This window comes from Mastigoproctus giganteus, chromosome 11 (assembly GCF_048544385.1).
Source record: "Mastigoproctus giganteus isolate SK-2022 chromosome 11, ASM4854438v1, whole genome shotgun sequence".
Lineage (NCBI taxonomy): Eukaryota > Metazoa > Arthropoda > Arachnida > Uropygi > Thelyphonidae > Mastigoproctus > Mastigoproctus giganteus.
Genome location: NC_143585.1, coordinates 130,539,122 through 130,567,027, shown reverse-complemented (window position 1 = coordinate 130,567,027; position 27,906 = coordinate 130,539,122). Strand labels below are relative to the sequence as shown.

The 27,906-nt window shown below is 35.7% G+C and overlaps 1 protein-coding gene across 1 annotated transcript in view; it reads left to right on the top strand.

Moving 5' to 3' along the window:
- Brr2 (U5 small nuclear ribonucleoprotein l(3)72Ab) overlaps nucleotides 1-27,906 on the top strand; it is a 570,943-nt gene that overhangs the window by 401,106 nt on the left and 141,931 nt on the right. The window contains exons 30-31 of the mRNA XM_090384330.1: nucleotides 8,856-8,984; nucleotides 26,259-26,450. Of these exons, the coding sequence (XP_090240456.1) occupies nucleotides 8,856-8,984; nucleotides 26,259-26,450 (321 nt within the window). The remainder of the gene's footprint in view (nucleotides 1-8,855; nucleotides 8,985-26,258; nucleotides 26,451-27,906) is intronic.

Here is a 27,906-nt window from a genome sequence, read left to right as displayed (position 1 = left end):
AGTCAAAAATTGCTTTCATGAGCTGTTGTGTAGTTTGATGTTACTTTAGAGCAGCTGAGTGAGAGCCCAATATGAGTAGGTAGAGTTTTAACCCTTTGGTAATATTCATGTTGGTCCATTAGATCCAGATAAAATTTTAACAATTTGATCTACTGCAACCATAATTCCTAGTACCTTTAAACAGTAATGTTTTCTTTGATTTTTTACCTTTATAATTACACAAATCTCTATAGGTTATCAAGAAAACTGGAAAATGTCGCATCAAGTATGAAAATGCTACTAAGCCTTTTTAGTTTATTTCTGGCTTAAGCAAGTACATATGGCCCTTGCTAAACCAACACAAAATTTTTGAAGCATCAATGGTTTGCTCAAATAAGGTGTCTGTGTGCTCTCAAGTGTTTAGTTCAGAAAGAAACTGCTTTATAATAGTTTCTTTGCACACAAATAAAAACAAAATTTTCTGCTCCTCACAATGAGTTGTTTTTCAAAAAAGAGAATATTTATTTTCTTTCAGTGTGTATTTCATCTACTAACAAAATTTGAAGGAAATTGCCATCCTCATCACAAATCAAACAGAAAAACCCCACATTATTGAATAAAATGATATTTCTGCAGACTTTTCTGGAGTGTATATTTATCTTATAACAAAATTTCAACAGAAATCTCTGTCGGCAGCCATGTTATAAACTTCAAAAAAGCAGTGTGTAACCTGAAATCTTCACCTTCGTTGTTACTTAAGTGTGTGCTACTCGTAGTGGGTGTCATTTAAAATTGTATTGTTACAAAACTTACTTTGATTTGTATTTGATATAATCACAAAATTTTAAAGGAAAAATTCTCTAATTTTACAGAAATATGATGAAATGCTGCTACCTGTCACTGTTAGGAAGTCTGTTTTTTTTTTTTTTTTTTTTTTTTACTGTTGGTAACTGTAGGGTGAGAAAATGTTTTACACCACAATTACTCTCAAGATAATCTGTACATATTGCAATTGCAGGTTAGTTCTTAGAACTCTGGGAATATTGTACCTCTAAGTTACCTGGCTTGTCAGTTGCTTTATAGAAGTAGAAAATTTTCTCTGTTTCCAATGATAAGGAACACTCTCACTTTGTGTATAGAGACAAACCAAGGTTAACACTGCTCACAAAGAATTGTGTTTTGAAAAAAAATCTAAAATAAATAATAATTATATATCCTTCCTTTGATGGTAGTGCATCTACTACCATAGATGATACCCCCAAAAGAGTTCAAGAAAATTTATCTGTTAAAAGTATTCAACTGCAGATAATATCCAAAAATATAGGTATTTTATAAACTTACAAAAACTAAAGTCAAACTTAAACTTTATCTTGTGTGCACTTACCTTGAATGCCAAAGAATTTTAAAAAGGCATGCAAATTTCTTAGCAATCCTTCTACTGAAAACTACTGTGATTATTAATATTAAAATTTTGTTTAGCGAATTAGATAGTATGGGTAACCAGCAGAAAAAATTCATTGATAAATTTTCACAAATGCCTACATAGTGTAGAGTTTCAAATCTCATTTTCAGGTATTTTTGGCCTAGGGTCGACTACTGCAGTTATAACAAAGGGTACAAAAGGGTTAAATATATATTTTTCAACACAGTTTTAAAATTTTACCTTGGTTGTGGTGAATTAAATCTGATTGATTCAGGAGCTTTTCTCTTGTTTTCAATACTACTGCCAAAATGTCATAAAACCTGTTCTAACTGTTTGAAGAATCTGTGGATTTTTTTTTTTTTTAATGCCTTATTTGTTTTAGTATATTGTTGCATGTAATATTTTCCTTCCATGCAACTTACTTAATCCTTTAGGGTAAATAGTGACTTATATACCACACAGAGGAGAGAAAAAATAAACAAACTCTTGTATTGATGATCTTGGTAAACCTACACTCACCATATCCGCTCCACTCGATTCCTCCTGTGGTCTTCTGACAGAAGGATGTTAGAAGAATTCTAACATTAAGAGAAAGCTCCAGATCCTGATGCCATTTCTCCACTGTTTTCAAAACCTGTACCTCTGAGCTTACGTCTGTTCTGTGTCACCTTTTTTCACTTTCTTATTCCACTGATGTTTTTCTACTTGTAAATTCACTCATATCGAGTGATTTCCAAAAAGGGGGGGGGGGTGCAAATCTTTCCCATCCGGTTATTGCACTGTTGCACTTACTTTTACTCTTTCCAAAGTAATGGAGAAATCCATCATAGAGAAATTTCACTGACACTTAAACTATCTCAATAACCTTCCATTTTAGAAAATTTTAGAATAAAAAAATCTCTGTTTATGTCTGTATAATAATTTTCAAAAACTGGACTTCATTGATGAACAAATGTGATCACTTAAGTTTTAATTTTTAAAAAAAATGATATATGATTATCATGTATTATTTTTATATAGTTATGTGCTAACTAAAGAAAAAAAAATCAGTGAAAAGGTCTGTATTCACAGCTACATTATAAAGTAAAACAAAATAAGTGTCCACTTTAGGTTAAAAAAAAAAAAAGAAAAATCTCTGTTGATATCCAAGATATTAGCTACTAAATTAGAACATGTATTAAGTTGATGGTATAAATGTTTTATTTACATTTTCTAAAACTAAACTACTGCAGTTATGAATATCATTTGTTCCAAAAAAGAAAAAATTCAGCGAGAAATGATGAACGCTATGCAGCAGTATTATAAGTTTAAATCTTGGTGTACAAGTTTGCAAAATCTCCAGAGTGCCCAAATTGTAAGAAGGATCACCCAGCTTATTCAAAATCATGTGATCTGTATAAAATGGAAAAAAAGATACAGAAGTTTAAGAACGAAAGCAAAGTATCATATCAAGAAGCAAGAAGAAAAGTCAAGGTAACTATGCCAAAATGCAGCTATGCTACTGCTACCCAAAACTGTCAAGCTGTTGCTACACAAACAGAGGCGTCAATCCCACGTAACACATCCATTGCAGAATGGGCACGATCTGTACTATTGACAAATCAGCCCACTAACAAACCTGTTTCAATCGACGAAATAAACAATACCCCCACTCTCAGTTCCATCTAAACTAACATCAATCGATAAAGTACAAAGGAAACCACAAAGACAACGCGCCACTGAATTGAAACAACCAAATTCAAGCAGCATGGACAGCGAAGCTGTAAATGCACAAGAAGAAACAGTCCTTGATCTTCGTGCAGAAGATGACATGGAGACTGGATGTTCATTTACTGGAACTGATGATGTAGAAGGGAGTACAGAATATGGACGCCCTTATTTTCCAAGAAAGGTTAAGACAAAACATGATCGTCAAAAGCAAACTGCTCCCTCTTACAAGAAACAGACAGAATCATCTTCCCTCTCTAAAACCAAATAATGAAGCACATTGTACAGTAGAATTGCAGAGGTTTATGCAGTAATACCAATGATATATATAATTTGATCTCACGATATAATCCTGTAGCCATTTGCTTGCAAGAGACTTACTTAAATCCACGGGTAACTTATTCGATTAAACATTTTACAGCCCATAGAAAAGATAGAATTTCTTCAAGCTATGCACATGGTGGAGTGGCAATTCTAGTGAATTGTACATTTCCAGCAAGAAACATTCTGCTTCAGACCCACATAGAAGCTGTTGCAGTTCGTGTAGCAATGGGCCAAACAATAACTCTCATCTTATTGTACCTTCCACCTAACAATATTTACACATTGAAAGAATTAGAAGAGCTTGTAAAACAAATACCATCTTCTTTTTGTCTTCTTTATGACTTAAATGCACATCATCCTCTATGGGGATATGCTCACATGGATAATAGAGGGCATTTGCTAGAAAAGCTCATAGACCAACTGAACCTAACATTGCTATACATTGGTCATAACACCTACACTCATCTCTCCACAGGATCTGTGTCAGCAATTGACTTATTTGTTTCCCTGCGTTACTTCCTATTATAGATTGGACAGTTTAAATGATCTGCACAACAGTGAACATTTCCCAATTATATGCAGAATTCAAACAATACAGACACCTTGCCCTAATCATCGTGTGTTATGGAAATTTTCTAAAGCAGATTGGGAAAAGCTTTCTGTCTCCATCTCCTTTGATAGCCAATTGATACAACCAGGATCCATTGATGATGTCACTGAGCACATTACTAAACAAATACTAGCAGCAGCTTCCAAAGCAATACCAATGTCTTCTGCTTTCAAACACAGAAACCTTAAACACTGGTGGAATGACACTTGTACCATAGCGAAAAAAGAAAAAATATAAAGCCTGGAATCTGTTCTGTAAGTTTCCAACCACCGACAACCTAATTCAGTTTAAAAGGCTTAAGGCAAAAGCATGACAAATTAGAAGACAAGCCAGAAAACAATCATGGATACAGTTTGCCTCTTTTATCACAAAAGACACTAGCAGTAAAATTATTTGGAAAAAGATTTGACATCTAAATGGCAAATATTTACTGGTTTCTGCTCCAGTTTTAACCAAGAACGGATGAGAAATATCTTCACCACAAGAAATAGGTAACACGCTTGCAGAGACTTTCTCTGAAACATCCGCCACTACAGCTTATGATGCTTCCTTTCTACAAATTAAAGTAGGTGCCTCCGTAGCCAGGTGAGAAGGAGCAGCAGTGCGTAGCACACGCTTCTTGATTAGACCGGGGTTCGAGTCCATCACCACCAAATACGGAGGATGCGGAAAGGTCAGGGAATGACCACCGCATATCCGGAGCAATATGGCCTTAGTTTCTAATGCTCCTAAAAACAAAAAAAAAAAAACAAAAAAAAAAAAAAATTAAAGCCATAGCAGAAAAATATAAGATAAACTTTCAAACTACCCAGTCTCTAGCCTACAATCAACCTTTTTGTCTTTTTGAACTCCAAAGAGCATTAATCCGATCATCTAATAGCGCTACTGGAGCTGATGGAATCTTTTATGTAATGCTGAAACATCTAAACAATATAGCTTTGAATTTGCTAATAACATTCTTTAACCGGATCTTTCTTGAAGGTACATATCCCTCTGCTTGGCACCACTCCGTTGTTTTAGCCTTTCCCAAACCAGGAAAGGATCAATCACTCTCACAAAATTACCAACCAATCTCCCTCACCAGTTGTCTAGGTAAAACTCTAGAAAGGATGATACACAGACGACTTACCTGGGTTCTTGAAACTAAAAATCTGCTGAATAACAATCAATTTGGATTCCGACAAAATAGACCCCCTTTGGATCTCATGGTGAAAGCAGACTAACATCTGTAATGCTTATGTGAAAAATGAACATCTTGTAATGGTAAGTTTGGATCTTGAAAAGGCTTTTGACACAACCTGGAGATATGGTATATTGCGAGAACTTTATTCCCTAGGATTGCAGGGACATTTACTGAAATTTGTTCAAAATTTTCTCCAAAACAGAACTTTTCAGGTTCGTTGTCAAACAGTACTTTCTCATATCTATACCCAAGAAGAAGGTGTCCCACAAGGGTCAATACTTAGCGCTACTCTTTTTTCACTTAGGCTGTTTGCTATAACCCACAACATTCCCAATACTGTTGAATTATACATGTACGCTGATGATCCCACTCTATCTTGCAGTTCAAAAAATATTCATATTGTTGAAAGACAGCTGCAACTCTCCATAAATAAGCTAGAAATATGGACATAGCAGAATGGATATCGTATGTCAGAACAAAAAACAGTTGCAATTCACTTCTGCAAAAAATGCAAGCTGCATCCAGAACCGGAACTTCGGCTAAAGAACCACCTGATACCATTCACCAGTAATCTTCATTTCCTATGTTTAATGGCAGGGATTTCTTTAACTTTGTTTCTCACATAACATATCTCCGAACTGTTTGTTTAAAGAAACTAAATATTCTTCGGTCCATTTCTGCCATGAAATGGGGTGCCGATAGATTCTCTCTCCTACATCTGTATCGTGCTCTTATCAGGTCTCGCTTAGATTATAGAGCTGTCGTCTATGACTCAGCTAGGAAAATTGCACTAACCAGACTGAACACCATCTGTCACAGTGCCCTTCGTACTGCGCTAGGAGCCTTTAGAACATCCCGTCAAGAGTCTGTATGTAGAGGCATATGAACCTCCGCTTCACCTTAGAAAGAAAATACTGCTCCTTAACTATGCAGCCAATATTCAAAGCCTTCCAGCCATCCTGTTTGACCATTGCTTCTCAACCCTGATTGGATCTAGTTCTGCAACAGCAAAGTTACTGAAAATAGATCCACTGGTATGCAATTAAAAGAATTGATACATGCCTGGGACATAAATTTTGAAAATATGCTTCAAGAGAATGATGTACCTAAGGAGTGGCCAACTTAATTTGTGATGCGATCTACTTTTTTCCTTCAAAATGTGCCGCAATCAACCATCTCAAAAATTTCATTTCACAAGGTGCACAAATTGTTGGATGACTGTATATTTAAAATTCACCGTGATCGACCGAAATTAAATCCGCGATCGACTCGTTGGACACCCCTGATGCACCTGATCCACCCTGGTCTGTAACTCTCCCTCATTGTGATACCTATTTTCAGCAATGGGGAAAGAAATCCCTGCCAGATGAATGTATTAAACAGCCACATAAAGGCCATGCCCTCAACAATGCTCAACGCTGTATAATATATTCAGATGGTTCAAAAACAGACTCTTCTGTTGGTGCTGCAGCTGTCTTTTACACTTTATATATCACTACATGTTGAGTGTAGCAGTTACATGCAGAATTATAAGCAATAAAATTAGCCCTAGAAACACTTCCCATAATACTAGCAGTATAATATACACATATTCCATGAATGCAGTGTCTACATTAGACAATAAACTTTCAATATATCGCATCCCGTCATAAAACAAATATTTTCCTGCTTAAACCACCTACAAAGTAAGAATCATGCAGTGTTATTTTGCTGGATCCCAGGGCATTCTGGGTATCACAGGTAACGAGAGAGAGCAGATCAGGCAGCCAAACAACCAATCAATACAGTACCATCACATTACCAAGTACCATATATAGATTATTTGAAGCATTAAAAAAATCTATACAATTCAGTGGTCTGTAATCTGGAGGTTTCAAATGAACAACAAATTGCTCGAAATCAAAGAGGAACCTGCACTATGGAAATCTAGCTTCAGGCAAAACAGACAAGAAGAGGTTGTTCTATCAAGATTACACATCCAACCCATATATATCTACTCAAGCAGGAAGTCCCACCTCAATGCACGCATTGTATTTTACCACTCACCGTCAAGCATATACTCTTAGATTGTAAGCACTATTCCTTTTTTCGAAAAAATACTTTCCTTTCACTGTCAAGACTGAAAGAGCCTCTATCACTCGCCCATATTATTGGAAACAGTGCGAATTTAAATGAAGTATTTACCTTTCTTAAGCAGATACGAATATATGATTTTCTGTGATGACAAACTGGACCGAAATTTTATATAAAAACATGTCATAGGAACAGGCACATTTTGGCCCTGTTGCCCTTGTGCCCAAAAACACCAATACCAATACAAGTTTGCACAACCACTTAGTTAAAAAAAAAAAAAAAATTAAAAAGTGTGTTCAGTACAAAATTGATATTTTAGTTTTATAATGAATATAGCATTGTTGATCATGAAAAACAAATTAACGTAAATTATTTATTTCTGGCTCTTTTATAAAATGCTAAATATTGCAGATGTATAATAATTTTGATGCAATCATCTTTCTATACATTAAAATAATTTTCATCCTAATGATATTTATTCAGCCAATGGGAGGAGAAGAGAGTTGCGGGTTGTGTGTTATACGTAACAAATATAAAAATACGTAACAGAAGCTTGTTTTACTGTGGTAAAACAAACTTATGTTTAAGCATGGTCACACACTATGACCATGCGGTACCATTCTTGATTTCCATATGTAACATATTTATTTAAATAAACTAAATGCAATAAGGCATAATATTTTACGAGTTTAATAGTTTAAGATTCTATATCAGTGTAGATACACCATAGACAGTCCTTAAAGTAGTGTGAAAGGCACCGACCGATGAAAAGCCAACTAGCTTTGAAACAATGTTGGTGGAGGTGTCCACCGAGAATAAGTGACAATGGTCTTCTCTATTAGTGAAGTGTTACTTATTCGAGGTACAGTAGTGCAATACGTGGCAACTTGTTGTGAAGGATAAGCACAGTATGAGATACAGATGAAATGATGCCTTTCACACTATGATCGTAGTTTTTCTTTAAGAGTTGTCTATGGTGTCTATTTTATCTACACCGATATTATATAGATATAGTAACGTATTTATGTATTCATAGCTGTGGAAGAGAGACACACACAGAGTTGAAAGCTTCTGTAAGTATTCTATTTTATTTTATCAAAAGAAGCAAGCACAGCGAGCAGGGGGCAAAGCCCCCTAGTTTATATTATCAATGTTATTTAGAGCTAAGGTGAGCAGTAGAATTGTTAACACATAAATAAGATATACTGATACAGAGTATATCTCATTGATTTAATACTGTTGGCTTTCTTTTTTTAAAAAGAAAGCCAACAGAATTAAATCAATGAAGCCAACACTATTGGCTTTTTAAAAAAAAAAAAAAAAAAACTGGTATATTATTATTAATAATTGAAGATTAAAAACTTCAGTGTTTCAGACATGTGTGCACGCGCCGCATATTTGTGTTGATATTAAATTAAATATATATATATATATATATATATATATTGAAGAAGTGTTTACACCTTTCTTTCAAATTGACATTAAAGTAAGAATGAAAATGACATGGAATGTTTTTATTAAAGCTCAGATTCATATTTTAATCTTCTCTGATATAGGGTAACATTGTCATTAGTACGCCTGAGAAATGGGATGTTTTATCACGCCGCTGGAAGCAAAGAAAAAATGTTCAGAATATTAATGTGTTCATTGTTGATGAGCTTCAGTTAATTGGAGGAGAAGATGGAGTAAGTTTAAAATTGATAGCATATTTAAAATAGTTTCACAATTATATTCTAGTTTTAAGTGCTTTATTTAATTGATTTTATCACATTCATAAAACAAACTACTTGTGCACATATCTAAATGTCAAACATTACATGTCCTAATTACTTGGGACAACTATTAAAATATAGTGATAATCAAATAGAACTAAACAAATATATAAATTTTAAAACTACTTTCAGTAAAACTTCATTAATTTAAAGTTCAAGACACAAAATATGTCCATTTTGATTAATGGTTTGAAGTAGTATTCACACAAGAGAAGAACATAGTATTATTGAAGAAATAATTTAAAATGATTTCTAAGTGTTTCTTAAATATAATTTTAAAATCACTTAATTTTGGTTTGGTATTAGTATAATGGAAAATTTCCCATCCATTCTTATAATTGTCTAATCCTTCTTCAATTCAAACTGCCCGCTTCTACAACACCAAATGGAAGTTTGCTCTGCCTGAAAGCCAGTTTTCACACAACTATCGTACACCCATCCTATTCTAATGTAAATTTACGTTCCCTTATGTGTGTTGTCCTAGAAAGTTAAGAATGTCATTAATGTTTAGTTTGTTTAGTCCATTAAACACTTCAATCAGGTGTCCTCACAAGTGCTTAGTTTCCGTGCACTGCAATTTGCAGTTTTTCTTAGTAAGTATACCGTTTTGTGATTTGACTACTCTTGTTGCCCTTCTCTGCAGTTCTAACAGATCCACATCCTTCCTAAAATGAAGCTTTCAGATCTCTGTGCAGTATTCAAGATACAATTTACAGAACTCAAGACTATCTTGTTAAGAAAGACTTGGGTTTTGTGAATTACATAGCATGTTTGTGAATAGAATGAATTTTTAAGTGCATAAATATGCTGTAATATGGTTGTGCAGATTTCCTATTGTTTTAGTTATATTCAGCTCTTGATTACTTATCAGAATAGGAGTTATCTGAAAATGATTCAGATATGCCAAGTAATACTAATGCTTCATATAACAACTGATTCTGTTCTATCTGGACACAGTTCCAAATTTATGAAGTCTGAAAGTGATGATGATAGCTGCGAACTTTCAAGCAGTAGTAAGTGTTCTGAAAGTGATGGTTCAGCTGAAATTTTTCAGTTTCAAAAGCTTTGATGTGTGAGCCATATTCTAATAACACAGAAACATATCCATGGACAGAACCAATTGGAATATAGTATTAGTGACAAATGATGCAAGAAAGCAAGCTTATAGAGCATCAATAAAAAACAAGTCCCACATCACCTGTCCATCCCCTCTAAGAATTTGTCTAGTTCTTCCTTAAATTTATTATAACTCTCCACTTTCACAGCACCAGATACAAGTTTGATTTTAAAATCAACCATCCACATTGGCTGAAAGCAAATCATCTGTCCTGTGACCATCCTTCCTTGTTTTAAATGAATGTCCCCCTCAAGTTTGTTGTCTGAACAAGAGGAAAACTATCATCATCATTTAGCTTACTCAGTCCATTCAAAGACATACAACATTCTTACAGCTTATTCAACTATTGTTGTTTTCTGTATTTATCATGATGAAGGTATATCAAGCTTATTGTCCAAGTTTGCAGATGATCGAAGGTTGGCAGGGTTGTTAATGACAGTAATGGCAGTGTGCTACTGCAACAGCATGTAGAAAGGTTGGGTAGATGGGCTGAGAAGTGGCAACTGAAGTTTAACATTGACAAATGTAAAGTGCTGCATATGGGTAGCGGTAACCCCTGAGTAGCATACCAACTATGCGGTACTACATTCAGGCTAGTGGAGAATGAAAAAGACCTGGGGGTAATTGCAGTCAGATATAAAGTTTTCTGAGTAGTGCAGACAGGCTGCAAGAGTAGCTCTGGGGTCTTGTCAATGATATATAGGAATTTTGCTAGCAGGGATGAGGAGGTGATTATTCCCTTGTATAAGGGAATGGTCAGGCCACACCTTGAGTACTGCATACAGGTCTGGAGCCTCATTTTAACAATGATGTAGAGTTGCTAGATATACTACACTCTCAGTTACTATAATAAAAGAAGCTCTATGAATATTCTCACAATGTATTCAGTCATTTGCTAATTAAAAAATAAAGTAACAAACTTGACTAGGGCTATTAAAGCTTTTTATTAAACACAATTTAGTATACTAATTAAGTAAAAAAAAAAAAAAAAGTAAATTTTCCAAAAACTTATACATTTTTATGTGCTCTAAATTTTTCACTTCATTTGCCAAATTTCACTTCATTCCAAATTTCATTAAAATTGGACTAATAGAAATGTAAATATTGTTTATTTTTTTCATTATCACAGGCTATCCCTATACCATATATTGTAGCTGAAGCACTTAGTGTCCACTGGTTTGACAAAGGGGGGGGGAATAAAGAAGAAGAAAGGCAACAAGAAGAGAAAGAATTCATAATGATATATTTGCTTAGTGTCCGAAATTTGGAATACATTATACTCCGGCTGAAACTATTATTTGATAAACAGCTGTTTTCAAATGAACTGAACCTGAGTTTGAATCCTGTCAATGATGAAAGAAATTGTTTTTTACTTTTTTCACAGTGCGTACCAGTTAGTCAGTCTTAGGTGAGGATTGTATGGTTTATTCTCCTAGAAATTCAGATTTTTCATTCAGCAAACTGCAAACAGACAAAGGATACACACAATTACAGACATAATGTACTGATGCCTCCTTATAGCCTTATTTTCTTTGGCAGTTAATACACACCTAATGCCCCAAAGCAGATAAACTTGATAAATATAGCCTAAATTTTAGTTAGCTTTTAATCTATATCCAGAATTCCTTTTGAGTAGTTTTTCTTATTCAGGAAGGTAAAAAGTGACTGTTAGTTCCGATACAATGAGAATATGTAGTCTTTAAGGTCTAGGGGTGGTTCTTTAAAAAAATAAAATGGCTCACAAAAAAAAAAATAAAGGTGGTTCTTTAAAAAAATAAATTTCTTTAAATAAATAAAGTAGGGTGGTTCTGAAAAAAAAAATAAAAAAATAAAAAATTGCTAGTAGTCACAAGGAATGTGACTACTAGCAATAATTTTGCATCGGTTTTCTTTGCAAAAACATTGTTAATCAAAAAAAGTGTGGGCACTGTATAAGTTGTTACCATAAAAGAATTGCCTACCTCTTTAAAATTAACAAGTTAGTTAATGTATACTGTGAATTGCAGGCACATTTAACAAATAGTAATAATTCATGATTTTTTTTTTCCAAAACAGAGAGAGAGATAACAAAAAGCAATGACTTCTATATGAACTGAAAATATTTCATTTCTGCATATTGTCATAATGCCCAGTCATTCTTGCAATCAGCTCAAGCCAACAAACATACTGTCTAGTACTTCAACTACAATAGGTGCTGTGAATAGACTATGTAATATGCATATAAAAAAAATATAATAATATTAAAAAATTGCCATATATCTGTTAGTCTGGTTTTAATGAAATTCAGTAATGCTCAAAAATCATCCTAAAAGATCAAAACATAATTTCTTTAAAATCCATCCACCAGGAGTTGAGATGTTACATGCAAAGGGACAGATAGAATAAGAATTGCCAGATTTCTCTTGGTCCACTTTAATGAAATTTGAAACTGCTGGAAGTCACTCTATTACTTGCAGACAGGCAGGCAGGCAAAGAAATAATAATGGCACCATTTCTGTAGGTCCAATGGAATTTGGACCAACAGAGCTTCTGCGCTCGTTTCAGTCAGAACAGATTTAAAACTCTTCCAAACATCTTCCACTCACCTCTCCTCCTACCCATGGATGTGTTGCATTCTTTCATTTAGACATGTCTTCATTAATTGATATGTTTATGGATTTGTTAACATCTCTAAGTATACTTTCTTCATTGGTTGCTTTTTCCTAATAGCCTTCAATCTCAGTTATGACTGGATTGTGGTCGGAATCAGTATCTGCACTGGGGTATGGCTTGACGCTTTTAAAACTGCTCCGAAAATGCTGATTAATCATGATATAGTCAGTTTGGTTTCTGACCACATTTTGTGTGCTGTCTAGAGGGCGACTTCTTTGTATAGAGCCTTCTCTTGGGGAATTGAAACCAGGTTTGGCAATCATTAAGTTCTCCTCTTGGCAGAATTGTATCAGCCGATTCCCTCTTCCATTCCTTGTTCTAAGACCAAATTCTCCTATCGTTTCACTAGGTCTGCCTTTTTTAACCTTAGCATTCAGATCTCTCATAACGATATTTAGGTCTTGTTTCTTTATTAATGTGACTACTTCTTTCAGCTCTGATGGACTTGACACATCATGGCCTGAGTCACCTTTGCACCCTAAAAACCTAAATCAAATCTTTCAGCTATGTATGAAAACGTTCAATTTCTACATATTCCTTATCAGCTGTCAGAGCATATACTTGAATTATGTTAACATTTAAAGGTTTTCCCTTCATCTGGAGTAACATTATTCAAAAGTGACCTCAAAGTTGAGGATGCTTTTGGAGACCACCTTGGTGACTAGGATCCCCACTCCACGCTGGTGTATGTTATTGTCATTTCCAGAGTATTACAAAGTCATGTCTTTGGAAAACATGTGCCTGAATTAGTCCATCTAGTTTTGCATAGCCCCATAACCTGTACATTAAGTCTTTTCATCTCCTGGGTCGCATTCTGACATTTCATGTTCCAGATCACAAAAGATTCACTGTTTTAAGCCTGGGGATTCTTAGCACCCCGTCCTATTGAAGGGATGCTGGGAACTCGGGGCTGGTTATTGTAGTTTTTTTGCCATGGTGATTGTTCTAGGGATAGAATAATGCAGTAGTTTTCCTGCTGGCTTTCTGCATCGTAGTGCAATAATGACAAAATCTATCGCTTAGCTGTCGGGACCCCCACTTGTTGCCTGTACTGTAGGAGCTGCAGCCATCATCCAGAGGTGTTATTTGTGAGGTTTCCAATATATTAGCATTATTTTAGGCATTTGATGCAAGAAAGCAAGCTTTTATAGCATCAGCCAAAAAACTTCTCATTTCACCCATCCGGTCACTGCAAATGTATGTCTAGTTCAGCCTTAAATTTATTTAAGCTATCAACTTCTGCAACAACAGATGGAAGTCTGTTCCAGCAATCAGCTACCCACTGGCTAAAGGTAAACTTGTGCACATCTCTACAACTGTCCTTCCTCAATTTGAATCCATGCCCCCTCAGGTTCTTAATCTGAGCAAGTGGAAGAATCCCGTCAGCATTGAGCCTGCTCAAACCATTCAAGGCCTTATACACCTCAATCAGATTACCTCACAGGTGCCTAGTCTCCAGTTGCTGCAACTTGCAGAACTTAAGCCTTTCTTCGTAAGCACACCCCTTTGTTCCTCTCACCAATCTTGTTGCCCTTCTCTGTACTCATTCTAGTAACTCTACATCCTTTCTAAAATGAACCCTGCAGACCTGTACGTAGTACTCAAGGTGTAGCCTAACCATTGCCTTATACAAAGGGATAATCACCTCCTTGAATCTGCTAGCAAAATTTCTATATATCATTAACAAAACTCCATGAACTACTCTGGCAGCCCATCTGCACTGCTCAGAGAACTTCATATCTGTCTTCACAATTACCCGCAGGTCTTTTTCATTTTCCGCCTCCCTGAGTGTAGTACCACACAGCTGGTACGTTTCTTTTGGGTTACTGCTACCTATATGCAGTACTTTGCATTTGTCACTGTTAAATTTCAGATTCCACTTCTCAGCCCATCTGCCTAACTTTTCTAAATCCTATTGCAGTAGCATACTGTCTTTACTGTCATTAACAATCCTGCCAACCTTTGTATTGTCTGCAAACTTGGACATTAAGCCTTATATACCTTCATCGATATCATTGATAAATACATAAAACAACAATGGGCCCAGTACTTGAACCCCGGAGGACTCCACTAATAACATTAGTCCATGTAGAGCACCTTCTCCTAGGTATGTTGCCTTACTGGGCTAAAGAGTCATACCTACCCTGGTTTGAATCGATTTCCTTCTCCTAGGTATCTCTCTCTTAGTCTGGTTCCTACCTCACAAAAACCCACCCCGCTTGGGTGACCCTTGCTAGTAGCTATGCTACTGTCGGCATGGCTCTCAAGGTTGTCAGAGCATGCAAGCCCCATCACCACGACAAGGTGAAGATTCCATCGAGGGGTATAAATGCATAGATATTTATAACGTCTCTATGCATTTATAAATGCATAGAAAATATATAAATTTGTATATTTAGGAATGTACAGAAAATAGGAGACGTTAATTTCAGTTAATTAACGTGTACTCATTATTTTCCAAGTTACACTTTGCAGGTGCAGTACCAGCATTGCAGAATTAAGGCCATTTGCAATTGTTACACTGGACTCAGAATCTTTTGTTAAAATGCATTTTTTATGCTATTTTTAGAAGATTTAAGCTGACTTTTTGGTCAGTAATTAAAGAGAACTCTCTTCATATCAAAGCCTATATAGCAGTTAAGAAAATAAAATGTGAAGAGGAAATTAAACTGAAAATTATACAAAATTTTGATTGGATCAAATTAAGTAAAATGGACATTGCAAAGGAATGCAACATTTTCCTTTACCTGTTTAAAATGAGGGAGCTGAAGGTTGTAATAAATTTAGGAGCAATTAGTTTAATAATGAAATACACTACACTGTTGTGGAGACAATTTTGCCACTTTAATTAACAACTCTACATCACAGTATCCCACAGAATTCCTTGCAGTATTCTAATGTTTTTTTTTTTTTTTTTTTTTTTTCAGCCGACCGGGCTAGCCAGGTGGGCGAAGTGCCTACCTGGCAACCCACAGGTCGCGGGTTCCAGTCCCACCTCGGGCTTGGATCAAAGTACTGCAAAAACCTTGGGAGGTGCATTATGGCCACAGGAGCCGATGCGCCAATAACTACAAAAAAAAAAAAAAAAAAAAAATTGTTTTCATCCGTTCAGTCGCAGACTAGAACAGCAAAGCAGCGAGCACAAAGTAGCAGGAGTTGTGGCTCGGGGGAGAACCGAGGGGGGCAGCTCTCCATTGCATCACAGCCTCAAAAAATGTGTAGCTTGTGAAACGTTTCCTTAGCTTTCTGGAACAGGACATGGGCTAGCCAAGGAGGATGTCTTTGTGTGCATTTTTATTTTGTCAAGAAATTAGGTGCCAACTTAGCATTCTGATTGGTGCCTACGAGCTTTTGAAGACTTGGGTAAATGCCCTCGAAGGTATTAAAGTGGGGGATCCATCAAGCTCTCAACTGCCCAACTCAATGCCAGAGCTCCCACTTGTGCATCAGGCTACACAGTGGCAATCTCCAAGGCAGAATATGCTGATTCCTCAGGAGATAGTTATTGTCGGTGACTCCATTGTCATGGTTATGGTTAATATATTGTATAAAAAGGATAGGTGGAATAGGATCGGGGCATGTCTGTCAAGGGCAAAAGTTGATGATGTTGTAGGGCAGATATCATCTTTTAAGGGCACAAGGAATGATATTGTTGTAAACATTGGCACTAATGACATTAAGAGTAGGCTGCAGAATTACTTAACAAGTAGAGGTCAATATTGAAAAAAAGTTGTGAATTAGGGTTAAATTTGAAAGTGTCTGCAATTCTGCCCAGACACGATAGGAGGGAGTACATGATGTGAGCCTTTGTCAATTAATTCGACCCTGGAGGGATTGTGCAAAGCTCATGGGGCAGAATTTTTCCCAGCATGGTCTGTGCTTGTTAACAGGAGAGACTGATTCTAAACAGATGGGATACACTTAAATAGAAGGGGTGCAAGAATATTTGCTGATGTTATTGAGGCAGTCTTAGGTGGGTCAGAAAACTGCTAGCTTGGTGGGATTCACAGACTAATAGATAACAGTAGCTGTAGGCAGAGGAGAAAGCGATTCTTGCACTGCTTCTATTAGATTGGAGGGCAGTGTGCTGGAGTTTTCAGGGACTGGTGGGAGTCAACAAATAAATACCTGGGCTGTGTTAGAGTAACTAAGAGTAAGAACAGGTGCATGTATAGTTGCATGTACACAAATGCTAGGAGTATAGTAAATAAATTTGATGAAATTGAAGTGCTGGTCAAGAAATCAAAGGCGGGTATAGTTGGAATATCAGAGACATGGTGTCACACAGATATAAGTAGTGCAGAATTGGAATTTGGGGAGTACAATGTGTACAGAAGACAGGATAGGATGGGAGGAGGGGGTTATGCTGTTTGTTAAGAAACACAAAATCTAAGGAAATGCATACACTGGGAAAGCAAAAATGAGGGGAGGAGTGTGTTATAGGCCTAATGACTGATGAGTACAACAAACAACTGTACAGAGAAATAGAGTGGGCCAGTAAATCAAATCGTTTAATAATGGGGGATTTTAACTTCCCAGATATTGACTGGAACTTGTGGGTTGGTCGCTTGCACACTAAGAAAGCTTTTGTGGATTTATTGGATGATTGTTTTCTGCAGCAGCATGTTCAAGAGGCAACCAGAGAGAGTAATACTCTTGATTTGGTTATCATCAGTGATTATTTATGCATTGAGAATTTGCAGATAAAGAAACCACTAAGTGATAACGATCACAGTATACTGATGTGGGATTTACTTAAAGATTCATAATGCTATTTGCTGATGATGTTACCAGCAGCAAATTCTAAATGGGAAGCTTTCAAGTAAAAAAAATACACTATGCTACTGCAACAGGATCTGGAAAGGTTTAGCAGATGGGCTGAGAGGTGGCAAATGAAGTTTAACATTGACAAATGTAAAGTACTACATATGGGAAACAGCAACCCCAGAGCAACGTATCAACTCTGTAGTACTACACTGACAGTGGTAGAGAATGAAAGGGACCTGGGGGTGGTTGTGCAGGCAGATATGAAGTTCTCTGAGCAGTGCAGACGGGCTGCAAGAGTAGCTCATGGTGTATGGTCAATAATATAAAGGAATTTTTCTAGCAGGGATAAGGAGGTGATTATTCCCTTGTATAAGGCAATGGTCAGGCCACACCTGGAGTACTGTATACAGGTCTGGAGGCCTCATTTCAAGAAGGATGTAGAGATGCTGGAACGAGTACAGAGAAGGGCAACAAGATTAGTGAATGGAACAAAGGGGTGCTCTTACGAAGAAAGGCTTAACTTATGCAAATTACAGTGTCTGGAGACTAGGCACCAGCGAGGTGATCTGATAGAGGTGTATAAAGCCTTGAATGGTTTGAGCATGATCAATGCTGATGGGATTCTTCCTCTTGCTCAGAATAATCACCTGAGAGGGCATAAATTCAAATTGAGGAAAGACAGATGTAGGCTAGACGTGAGGAAATTTGCCTTTAGTCAGCGGGTGGTTGGTTGGTGGAACAGACTTCCATCCCTTGTCGTGGAAGTTGATAGCCTAAATAAGTTTAAGGCTCAGCTGGACAGGTATTTGGAACGAACAGAGGGGTGAAGTGGAAGTGGTTATTTTTTATTTTTTTATTTTTTTGGGCTGATGCTGCATAAGCTTAATTTCTTGCATCAAATGCCTCTACTAATGCTAATGCTAATTTGGTTATCAGCAGTGATTATTTGTGCATTGAGAATTTGCAGATAAAGAAAACACTAAATGATAATGATCACAGTATACTGATGTGGGATTTACTTAAAGATTCATAATGCTATTTACTGATGATGTTACCAGCTGCAAATTCTAAATGGGAAGCTTTCAAGTAAAAAAAATGCATGGGATGCATATAAATTATCAGGTAACACAGAAGCCTATGATAGGTATAAGCTAGTGTGTAATCAAGTCACAAAGGAAGTTAGGCAAGCAAAGGCAGATTATGAGAAATGTTTGGCAAAGGATGCTAAAAAAAAAAAAACTGCATGGACTTCTTTAGTTGTATAAACTCTAGAAGGAAGGGGATGAATCAGATTGGTCCACTCAATGTCGATGATTCAAATCTTGATGATCCAGCTCAGATAGCTGACAATCTGAATGAGTATTTTGCATCTACATTCACACATGAGGAGTTAGTTATTAAGGGGAAAGAATGCCAGAAGTTTATCAAACTGTAACAGGCTATTTAATGATTTTGTAATAACTGAGAGCAAAGCGGAGGAGAAATTGTTGAAATTAAACTTAAGAAAAGCACCCAGAATGAATGGGATCTATCCAGTTATATTAAAGGATGCTTTCAAAGGAAATAAGCAAACCCTTGGCCATAATTATTTATGAGAGCATCCTTGGATTCAGGGAAAGTCGTCACGGACTGGTGATGTGTAAATGTATCCTCAATTCACAAAGGAGAATCTAAGGGTATCACGAGTAATTACAGACCAGTTAGTTTAACTTCTGTTCCGGGGAAAATAAAGGAGTCACCGATTAAAGAAGCAATGCAGGATCATCTAGTCAAGGCTGCAGTAATAATTCAAACACAGCATGGGTTTGTTAAAGGAAAGTCTTGTCTGACAAATTTGATTGGATACTATGATGTGATTATAAAGGAACTGGATGCAAAAAATAATTTTGATATCACATACTTGGATTTCAGGAAAGCTTTTGACAATTTTGTGCTTGGAAGACTACTGTACAAATTGGAGCAGTATGGTATTAAGGGCAAGTTGCTACAATGGATAAAAGAATGATTGAGTGGGAGAAGACAGAACATAGTAATCAATGGATGTTGCTCTTCGTGGACTAGTGGCTCCAACACCAAACCCTGGGTCCCTCAGGGTTTGGTGTTGGACCCACTGTTGTTTTGCATGTTTATCAGTGATATTGATAAAGGTATATCAGGCTTAATGTCGAAATTTCCAGAAGATACAAAGGTTGGCAGAGTTGTTAATGACAGTAATGGCAGTATGCTACTGCAACAAGATCTAGAAAAGTTGGGCAGATGGGCGGAGAAGTGACAACTGGATTTTAATGTTGACAAATGCAAAGTACTGCATGTGGGTAGAAGTAACCCCAGAGGAACTTAACAACTGTGTGGTACTACACTAAGGTTAGTAGGAAATAAAAAAGATCTGGGAGTAATGTGCAGTCAGTCAGATATGAAATTTTCTGAACAGTGCAGATAGTCTGCCAAAGCAGGTCATGGAGTATTGTCAATGATATGCAGGAATTTTGCTAGTAGAGAAAAGGTGATTATCCCTTTGTATAAGGCAATGGGCAGGCCAATGGAAAGAAAAACCATTGCCTTTGGCAATGGATTTTCTTTCCTATCACTTTCTTCCGTGCGGGATGAAAAACTTTTTTTTTTTTTTTTTTTTTTCTCCTCTCTCTTGCCTTCCTTTTCATCTATCTTCATCTAGCATGGGATATTCCTATGTGGAATGAATTTTTTTTTTTTTTTTTACACGATGCACACTGGCCTTACCTTGACAGAGTCTGTAAAAACTGAACAGAGCAACGAGGTGGAGATGAGCTTTTGTTCTAGGAGCCACCCATACAAAAACACAAAAAGAAAAAAAGAAAAAAAAAATGGTCAGGCCATGCCTTGAGTACTGCATACATCTCTTGGTCTCATTTTAGGATGGATGTAGAGTTGCTTGAGCGAGTACAGAGAAAGGCAACAAAATTGGTGAGGGGAACGATGGGGTCATCATACCAAGGAAGGCTTAAGTTCTGCAAATTGCAGTGTCTGGAGACTAGGCACCTGCAAAGTGTTCTGATTGAGGTGTCTTGAATGGTTTGAGCATGCTCGGTGCTGATGGGATACTTCCGCTTGCTCAGGTTAAGAACCTGGGCGGACATAGATTCAAATTGAGGAAAGGCAGTTGTAGAATAGATGTGCATAAGTTTGCCTTTAGCCAGCGGGTAGTTGATTGCTGGAACAAACTTCCATCTTTCATTGTGGAAGTTGATAGCTTAAATGAATTCAAGGAGGAACTAGACAAACATTTGGAGTGAAGGGATGGGTGAAATGGGAAGAGTTTTTTTTTTTTTTTTTTGGCCGATGCTACATAAGCTTGCTTTCTTGCATCACATGCCTCTACTACTGGCAGACGAGGGGAAAGCAACTGATATCAACACTAGCACCATCTAGGTACCCACTTCCTGTGCTGCATATACGCCTGAATTTTAAAATTTTCTTTATATATGTATTACATTATTTATTAAACTGAATACCAAAGGTAACTATATAACTGATGAAATTTAATAAGAATTTGGAATATAAGTTAGGGGTGAAAAAATATATACCTATGAGGCCAAGTATTTTGGTAATTTAAGTTGGATTTCATTGTTGTACCCTATAAATAAACACATAGATTATAATACAATAGTAAAATTAAAATGATGATGTAGCAAATTATTGATTATTGGATACATTGAATGGAACATTAACTAGGGCTAGCTCCATATATCTTATCAGATAGCCTCAGCTATCTGTTTCTGTTTGCCATTTGCCAGTTTATCTAGGTCCAAATATACTGAGAATATAGTTTCTATACTCTAATATAATAATTCAATATATGTTAAATTTAGCAGCAAACTGGCAGAATAACCACTAGCCTGACAGATAGTAGTAAAAATTAATAATAAAAGTGGGTACCAACTATTAATTAATGCAATTTATTTATGTAGTGATAAGGAAAGACTTATGCCAAAATTAAGCGAATAGGAGGAGGAATAAGGATAGCAATAGACCTCAATCTCCCTCATATTGCTCTAATAGATTTTTAGGTTTAAAATTAAGAGTTAGCAAGCTGAAAGCAAAAGCATAGAAACAGCATATTATATAGATACTTCGGATTTACCGGTAGCGTAACTGCCTGGATTTATAGTGAGGATCCTAGTATTACAGTATGTAGTGATATTTTAAGTTAATTGGAAGAAATTTTAGAATAGCCTATGTACATTTTATAAATCCAATAATGAATAGAAAATTACCAGATATATATAATAATAGAAGTTTTATGAATAAGACCAAAATAATATTGAACTTTAGTTTTTTGGAAATAATAAGAATAAATCACCATTAGCTGAAATAGCAGATCAAATAGAAAATCAAAAATAGTTTTCTGTAAAGATATGAAATAAATATAAAATAAACAATACCTTCTTGCTGTGAACAACATAGCTAAAATGATTTATAACTCAGTTTGCTGCCTTATATTTGATGAAGAATGACTGCAGTGCCTTCTCACTTTTGGTTATTATGTGACCAATTAAATATTTAATTAATTTAATAATGGAAATGTGGAAAAATGAAATAATTAATTAAACTACCTACAATGTTAGAAAAAAGCAGAAAATAGTAGAACTAGAAATTAAAATTTAAAACCAAAATAAATAAATAAATTGTGCAAATATAAGAAAATGCAGTAAGATAAACAATGAAAGGTAGCAGCGCCCTCTTATTTTTGGTTACTTTAAGACCAAATTAAATAAATAGACAATTGCTTTCATGGAAGATAATGATAGAAAATTGCTGGAATTGGTATAAAATGTATAAAAATTGAAGCTAGTTAAATAACTGAAAGTGTTGGAAAATTACTGAGAATAGGTAGATTTCAGAAAACAGCTGAAAATGGCTGTTATTTTTTAACTCACTTTAAAAGAATTTAGTTGGTACCCTAATATGAGTGAATAATGTTTAATCATTCAAAAATTAAAATTAGTTACTGCCCCTAGAACAAATATAGGTACAACCTTTTACAGTGTCAGCTATATGTAATATGCTCCAAGGGAAGTGCCTATTATTTACATATGTACAAGCTCTCAGAATAACATTGGCAAGAACAGAGAGAATAAATATGACCGTCCTATTTTATTTTTTATGTACTTCAGCTATAACTAATTTAGGATTAATATTTCTGTGCCATTTATTAATTGCGATAATTATAGCCCTGTTAAGATATTTTGATATGAACTTTTCTGAGAATTCTTCCTACACAGTTTGGCTTTTAATTCTATAATACTTTTTGTTATTACTTATTTTTATTAATCTGAAACTCTGTGAAATAATAATGTTATTGTGAATCATTTTGCAATATGGAATGCCAATGCATTAAGCTAATAGCTTCAAAGTTAGTCTTTATATTTGTCATATACTTTGGTATACCACTTATTATCAATTTTATAAATATCTGTATCTAGATATGTAGCAGCTGTAGTGCTGTCTTTATTAGTACTTTCCAGTTGTAACTCCTGAGTATACTGTGGTACGATATCTTTCTGAAAGTGGGGTTCATTTATTACAATAATATCATCAATGTAGCGATATAATATTAGGCTTTTATTTATATTTCTCTCATAATAGGTAAAGATTTGCTACTATGCAAGAACTGCATGCCCCCCTAGCTATTCCTGTATGCTGTTTATATACCATATTTCTCCATGTATAAGACCCACCTTAATTTTGGGGCCCGAAATTTGAAAAAAAAATGTATTACATAAAGTTATTGAACTCAAGTTTTATTCATCATAAAATTCATATAACTCCTCATCACTGTCAAAACTCCCATCCATTAGCTTGTCCTCATCTGTGTCTGATGACGAATCACTGTCTTCATATATTGCCTCGTCCTCAGTTCCATCTATGGAATTTGAAATGCCACACTTCTTAAATGACTTGACAATGATCTCAATCTTGATATTATCCCAGGATCTTTTCACCCAGGTGCAAACTTCTCCTATAGTTGGTTTCTTCACTCTTCTTGCTGGTGTCAAATTGTCCCCAGAAGACTTCATCCATTGGTTCCATTCGTCTCTCATGGCAGCTTTAAAGGGTTTGTTAATGCTGACATCAAGTGGTTGGAGCTGGGATGTCAAGCCTCCTGGTATGGCGGCAAGTTTTGTTTTTTGCTCTGCAGCAGTCTTCTTTGTATTTTTTGTTATGTGTGCCCTGAACTGATCAAGCACCAATAGGGCAGGTTTGCGTAAGAGCCCACCTGGTGTCCTGCTTCAAACTTTCTCAAACCAGATCTTCATCCCATCCTGATCCATCCAACCCTTGTCATGAATGTGGACAGTCACTCCTCGAGGAATGCCTTCTTTTGGCATTGTTTTGCGTTTTAAAATCAGCATAGGAGGCAGCTTGGTTCCGTCGGCACAACAAGCTAGAACAACTGTATAATGGCTCTTTTCATGTCCACTTGTCTTCACAGTTACAGTTTTTACCCCCTTCTTATCAACAGTTCTGTTACTTGGGACATCAAATTGAAGGGGGGGACTTTGTCCATATTTGCAATCTGTCCTGAATCAAACTGATGTGTCTTCCAACATTGAATGACAAAACGATGAAATTCAAGGACCTTCTGCTCATAGCTTTCAGGCATCTTTTGGGCAAGTCTGGTGTGTGTACGCATGCTTAGTCCATTCCGTTTCATGAACCTGAAGCACTAATTGTGTCCTCCTTTGAAATTAGTAACTTCTTTTTCATCAGCAATTCTTCTTGCCTCATGCTGAACCATATTTGTGGACAATAGGAATTCCAAATGACCTTTGTCCTCAATCCATATCTTCAATTCCCTCTCTAAATCAGGCCATTTTGCTGACTTGTCTCTAATGGCCTTCTTCTGCCGTGGCGTTTTCAGTAGGGTTTCTTCTTCCCATAGCCAGTCTTGGATTGTTTTCTCAGTTGGAGGAGGACCAAACTTACATTCAGCAGCGCGATTTTCATTCACTTTTGCAAACTGGGTCACTTTTAACTTGAATTTAGCACTGTACAAAAATCGTTTCTGGGCCATTTCTGGGCAGAACTTGGCAAAACGTAACCTAATATACCGGTAACAAGTGCGAAACAATGAGCGCAAAGACAACAAGTGTGAAAAGGCAGGAAATGCAAGTAAAAAAAAAATCTACAACCACTGTATAAGATGCACCCAGTTTTTAGACCCTAAATTTTACATTGGGAAATACGGTACTTTACTACCATTAAATATGTAGCAGTTGAATAAACATAAATTTATGATGTTGTCCCAGTTATACTGGTCACAAGGTAATATACTATGATATTCATTATAATAGCAGTTAAAGACATATTTCAAGTTTATATATATATATATATATATATTATTTTATTTTATTTTTTCATTATTATTTTAAATGGGTGTTAATCTGAAACTGTGTAAATTGAAGTGTCGTAAAGCAGGGCCTACCTGTATAATAAACGGCAGGCCGCATTGTGCACATTCATGGGTCAGAGGTTGCCCATTCCTGCTATATACCGCAATTAATTGTATTTCTTGGCTGTATATAATGAGTATTGTGAATAACATTGTATTCAATCAGTCATGAAACTGAAAGTTAAAGAAGAAAAATCAATGCTGCTTTATTTTAAAGGTCACATTTTAGTATTCATTGTGATGGAGCACATTGAGTTCATCACATATAAAATTTACTATAATATTTACAAGCATCATTTGAATGACGCTAATAACATGCAGGAACAGTCTGTAGATCACCAACACAAGAGGGGGATAATAAATAAATAAATATCCCCCCCCCCCAATTTCATATTGCAGTGTATGTCACTTAATGTGATCACAGATAATGTTATATTATATCTTTTTTGAAGTCCCAATCAGATGGTTTATTGTAATAATTTCTTCAGTTTTTATTATTGCTTTTTTTTTTTGCATTATCGTGGTTTACACATGTGCAACAGAAGTGATTATGTAACATCCCAGTTTGTTCTTGAACTCCAACACATTTCATGTCTAATTACTGCTGTTGCTTCATAAAGTTCGCAATCGTATGGTTGTCGGTGTCATTACTCTGTGAAAGAAGTTACTGTGTCTGCACTCCTACTAGTCTGACTGTTTTAATTAGAGTATTAATCCTTTTCTAATTCTTATTTTTATGTTTTCGTGGTTTGTATGGATTTTCAAAAACATTGAGTTTCATTTTTATTGATTACATTCTCAAAGAAACAGGACAGTCAAATTAAAATACTTTGTATTACTCGAATTTAATGTTTCCTTTCTGTCCCCTCCCACCTTTTTTTTATGCATTTCTTCTCTGCATCAATACAACATTGAACAACTGCATACTTATTTCATTGGTTATTGTTATCAAGGCTGTGTCCCAAAGTGATCATGTTAAGCTTCATCCAGTGACATTGTACATATTACTTTATTATGATCCACTTAATTACAAGTTAGTTTTCATAGATAAAAAAGTTGCCCATGGTGAGAATTTGAGATTGGTTATACTGTAGCTTGATTACTTTTGCAACATCTATAAAATAAATTTTTAGAACTAGAAAAAAATCTTTGCAGACATAAGTAAACAAAATTAATTTTATTAGATAAATAAATATGCTTAATTTGTTATTCCCATTAGCCTATCCTTGAGGTCATATGCTCCCGTATGCGTTACATTTCATCCCAGATTGAGCGCCAAATTCGGGTTGTGGCTCTGAGTTCTTCACTTGCTAATGCTAAAGATGTAGCCCAATGGCTTGGTGCAGGCACTAATTCAACCTTTAATTTCCATCCAAATGTACGTCCTGTACCACTTGAACTGCATATACAGGTGAGATTACTTCTTAATTAGGCTATATTAATTCATTTTATAACTGATGAATCCATTATTAATTCATATGTCATTTATCTACTAGGGCAGTGAATGTTATGGGAATTTCATATAAAATTGCACAGTTTAATGTATGAGAGAAAACAAATCAGATGTAAAAGGTTTCTTCTAGTATAGAAACTGGCCTGAATGCTAAGTAAGAAAGTCGTTTATTGACATGCAACAAACTAGTAACTTGCCATTACAAGTTGTTGTGCCCTGATTTGCAAACATAGTTACTGTGGTGATTGTATGAAAATTTTCTGAAACCACTGGTCTTGTGATAAATGTACAGTAATGGTTGTAAAGCATAACTTGCAAATGCTAATTTGTTAATATCATTCAAGTGTCAAATTTTTAAACACTGCTGGAATGACGCTTGTATCATAGCAAAAAAAAATAAATAAATAAAGCCTGGAATCTGTTCCGTAAGTTTCCAACCACTGACAACCGAATTCAGTTTAAAAGGCTTAAGGCAAAAGCACAACAAATTAGAAGACAAGCCAAAAAAGAATCAAGGATACAGTTTGCCTCTTTTATCACAAAAGACACTAGCAGTAAAATGTAAAATTATTTGGAAAAAAATTTGACAACTAAATGGCAAATATTTACCGTTTTCTGCTCCAGTTTTAACCAAGAACGGATAAGAAATATCTTCACCACAAGAAATAGCTAACACGCTTGCAGAGACTTTCTCTGAAACGTCCAGCTTATGATACTTTCTTTCTACAAATTAAAGCCATAGTAGAAAAATATAAGATAAACTTTCAAACTACCCAGTCTCTAGCCTACAATCAACCTTTTTGTCTTTTTGAACTCCAAAGAGCATTAATCCGATCATCTAATAGCGCTGCTGGAGCTGATGGAATCTTTTATGTAATGCTGAAACATCTAAACAATATAGCTTTGAATTTGCTAATAACATTCTTTAACCGGATCTTTCTTGAAGGTACATATCCCTCTGCTTGGCACCACTCCGTTGTTTTAGCCTTTCCCAAACCAGGAAAGGATCAATCACTCACACAAAATTACCGACCAATCTCCCTCACCAGTTGTCTAGGTAAAACTATAGAAAGGATGATACACAGACGACTTACCTGGGTTCTTGAAACTAAAAATCTGCTGAATAACAATCAATTTGGATTCCGACAAAATAGACCCCCTTTGGATCTCATGGTGAAAGCAGAGACTAACATCTGTAATGCTTATGTGAAAAATTAACATCTTGTAATGGTAAGTTTGGATCTTGAAAAGGCTTTTGACACAACCTGAAGATATAGTATATTGCGAGAACTTTATTCCCTAGGATTGCGGGGACATTTACCGAAATTTATTCAAAATTTTCTCCAAAACAGAACTTTTCAGGTTCGTTATTAAAAACAGTACTTTCTCGTATCTATACCCAAGAAGAAGGTGT